The 2992-nt window shown below is 41.5% G+C and overlaps 1 protein-coding gene across 1 annotated transcript in view; it reads left to right on the plus strand.

Moving 5' to 3' along the window:
- Positions 1–2992, plus strand: part of PPM1E (protein phosphatase, Mg2+/Mn2+ dependent 1E) — a 51469-nt gene that overhangs the window by 41737 nt on the left and 6740 nt on the right. The window contains exon 6 of the mRNA XM_018561704.1: positions 398–491. Coding sequence (XP_018417206.1) covers positions 398–491 — 94 coding nt within the window. The remainder of the gene's footprint in view (positions 1–397; positions 492–2992) is intronic.

The following is a 2992-nucleotide window of genomic DNA, read 5'->3' on the forward strand; positions in this document are numbered from 1 at the left end:
CGGCCCCTTCTTCGGGACGCAGAAGCGATCTGGCGACAGGTAAGTCGCCAGGATCGCTTCTGTTGTAAAGCCGACAGTCGGCTCTACAAGTTTAAACAGAGTCCCGGCGGCAAAAGTCGCCGGGAGTCTGTTTAAACAGCCCCGATGCTGGCGACGTACACTGTACGTCGTCAGTCACGAAGGGGTTAAATAGGATGGGGACTTGCATTTTAACAATGGACACAGTTGTTCTGTCATCCTATGCCTGGGCAGTGAGCAAAGTAACCACTTCCAGTCTAAATCCAGTACAGCTTGGGTCCATCAATTTATGTGAAATGTGCATGCTTCTGTTCACTGTCAAATATTGACATATTTGACAGTGCTTTTGATACTTAATATCCCCTTTGTGTGATTATAGGATGAAAAACATCGCATAGAGGCCTTGGGCGGTTGCGTGGTCTGGTTCGGGGCATGGAGAGTTAATGGAAGCCTGTCTGTCTCCAGAGCTATTGGTAAGAGACTGACTTTAATTAATTCTTTCCTCTTCTCTTTGTCCCTTTATGATTCTGATTTAATTAAGTGTTTGATGGTCTCTGACATAGAGAAAGCTAAAGAAACATCAAAGAGAAGATAAATTACACGGGGAAATCCTTCGTCATCTCACCTGCTATGCAATTAAATTGCAAAGGCCTAGGACTCTATTAACTAACATGAATAACTTCCTTAGCATTTATTTCAAAACCATAGTCTTTATGCAGGTCTGTGGAGGTTCAAGCTTGGGCAGCATGGTACTTGGTAAGTGAATAGGTATTGTAAGTGAAATGTATTGCCCTCGACTTATGATCGTATTACTTATTGTTTCGTTCCTGCCAAATATTTGTTTAAAGGCTATAAACCTAAATGGCAAGTTAACGAGTAAAAGAAAAAACAAACCCCATTCATAAATATGCATGCAAGTACTGAGCCTAAATAGTAACTGAGGTATTTGCTGTTGTATTTAACTTTGCTATGCAGCCATTTGTCCACATTGTCATCCATTTTAGCATAAAGGAAGCCTGTGCTGCATTTAAGAGGATATCATAAGCTACTGCAAGTTCTGTATATTCTTTAAAGATGGTCATAGGTATTAGACCCATATTCCATTATATATTTAAAGTGATATTAAATCTTTTTTTTTTAAATGCATGGCCACATGTGATACAGATTTTTGGTTCTTCTTTTTTGCTGCTGTGGAGACACCTGTGTGTGCGCGTTCCAAACCGTAGCCGCGAGTAGCTGTGTGCGGCCATAGACCCACACGGGCAGGCCACGCCTCTCCTTTTAACAGTTTGTCTGACAGCAGAAGGAGCCTATGGCTCCTCTGCTCTCAGTATCCTCCCCCCGCAACCAGGAAGCTGGGGGAATGGAGGATCGCTTCAGGGACGAGCGGCGGTGAGAGCAATGTTCACAGGAGAGTGTGTGTTGGGGTGGCGGGGGGCGGCGGTACTGGGCATTTTTTACCTTAATGCATTAAGTTAAAAATCGACCAGCCTTTAGTACTACTTAAAATATCTTAGTCATTTATATGTGGACATTTGGGGCAACACATGTTTATTGCTATGGAGGAGACAGGGTTTAGAGAAACCAGTCATTACTGGTGCTCTCCTAATCCAATAGAAGCCATAGTGGTAAGTTAAGAAATGCAACATGACCCGAATTGCTGGTTTCCTCTGACATGATAGCCACCTCTTAATTCAGCCTTGTTTACAAATACCTTAAAATATAATAAGGCCAAGTTTTTGGCATTCAAGTATTTACTTACTCTTAAGCAGTAAATGAGCTTTAAAACACGTCCCTACTAACCTCTCAGTTACCCTGGAGTAAGCTTTTCTTAAAGTTCACAGCGGAAGCAGTTTTTAGAGTCGGTTATCTCAGGAGCTCAGCTTCTCCTGCTTTCCTCTCCCAGTGCATGTCCTGTGTGTTTACTTTAGAGATTGGAAAGCTGCAAGGTACTGCTAGGAGGGGGCAGCAGGGAGGGATAGAAGTTGGATGAGCTTCAGTGCTTCTCCTTTGAACTTTAAGGATGAGATGCTTTACAGTGCCTGCAGCTATATAAGACAGTTATAGGTCAGTGAGGGCTCGATTTAAAGCTCATTTTTGTGCTTGTTAACAGTATGTAAACATTTGAATGTCCATAACCTGACCAATGTTACACTTTAAAGCTCAATGGCAGACAAGCAGCTGAATACAGTTGAACTACATATACCTATAGAAACTGTCACCTGCCAAAGGTGCCTAAAATTTTATTTGCCACTCAATATTTTACTTTTCTTAAAAATACATTGCAAGGGAGTTTATTCTGGAACCAATGGGTTATGCAGCTGCCTTCAGGTGATTGGACACACGCAAATTAAATCTGTAAGGACAGCCTGTATAGCCCCTCTCAATATCAGAACCAGCGGGATAGGGTCCCTTCAAAGGGTGAATCCGTGGAGGGCTGCTATGTGTAAGAAGCCAGAGGTACAATGGATGGCACAAGAGGTCCCCACAGTTTTACCTTTTTGAGAAACCCCATCCTGGTGATTCTGCAGGCGGTCACAGTTCTTTTCTCTGATGTGTTTTGTGATCAAGGCTAAGATTGAAGCATCTCTCTATTATGCTTGGCTTCTTAGTTCTGTATTTTATTTATAGTGGTCTCTCAGAGAATAATTATCTTGTGCGTAATACAGGAGTAGTATTTGTGTTAGTGTTGTTTATTGTCTCCTAAGCTTGTTTGTTGGAGATTATCCAGGACAACTTTGAAAATGTATCTAATATCTAAACTCAAGAACAAAAATGTAGTATATTGCAGCTTACCATGTGGCAGCTGTGTTGTTATTTTTTAGGATAAAAACATTTTCAGCAAGTACAGAAATTAGTTTTTTGCCCTTACCAGCAATGAAGCATCCTTATAATTTCCTGTGAGTTGAACTGAAAGCACAAACAACCCTCTCTTTTGTCTAATCTATCTTCTTTAAACAACTAATACCCCCCC

The sequence above is a fragment of the Nanorana parkeri genome, unplaced genomic scaffold, assembly GCF_000935625.1.
Source record: "Nanorana parkeri isolate BGI_ZX_2015 unplaced genomic scaffold, ASM93562v1 scaffold539, whole genome shotgun sequence".
Lineage (NCBI taxonomy): Eukaryota > Metazoa > Chordata > Amphibia > Anura > Dicroglossidae > Nanorana > Nanorana parkeri.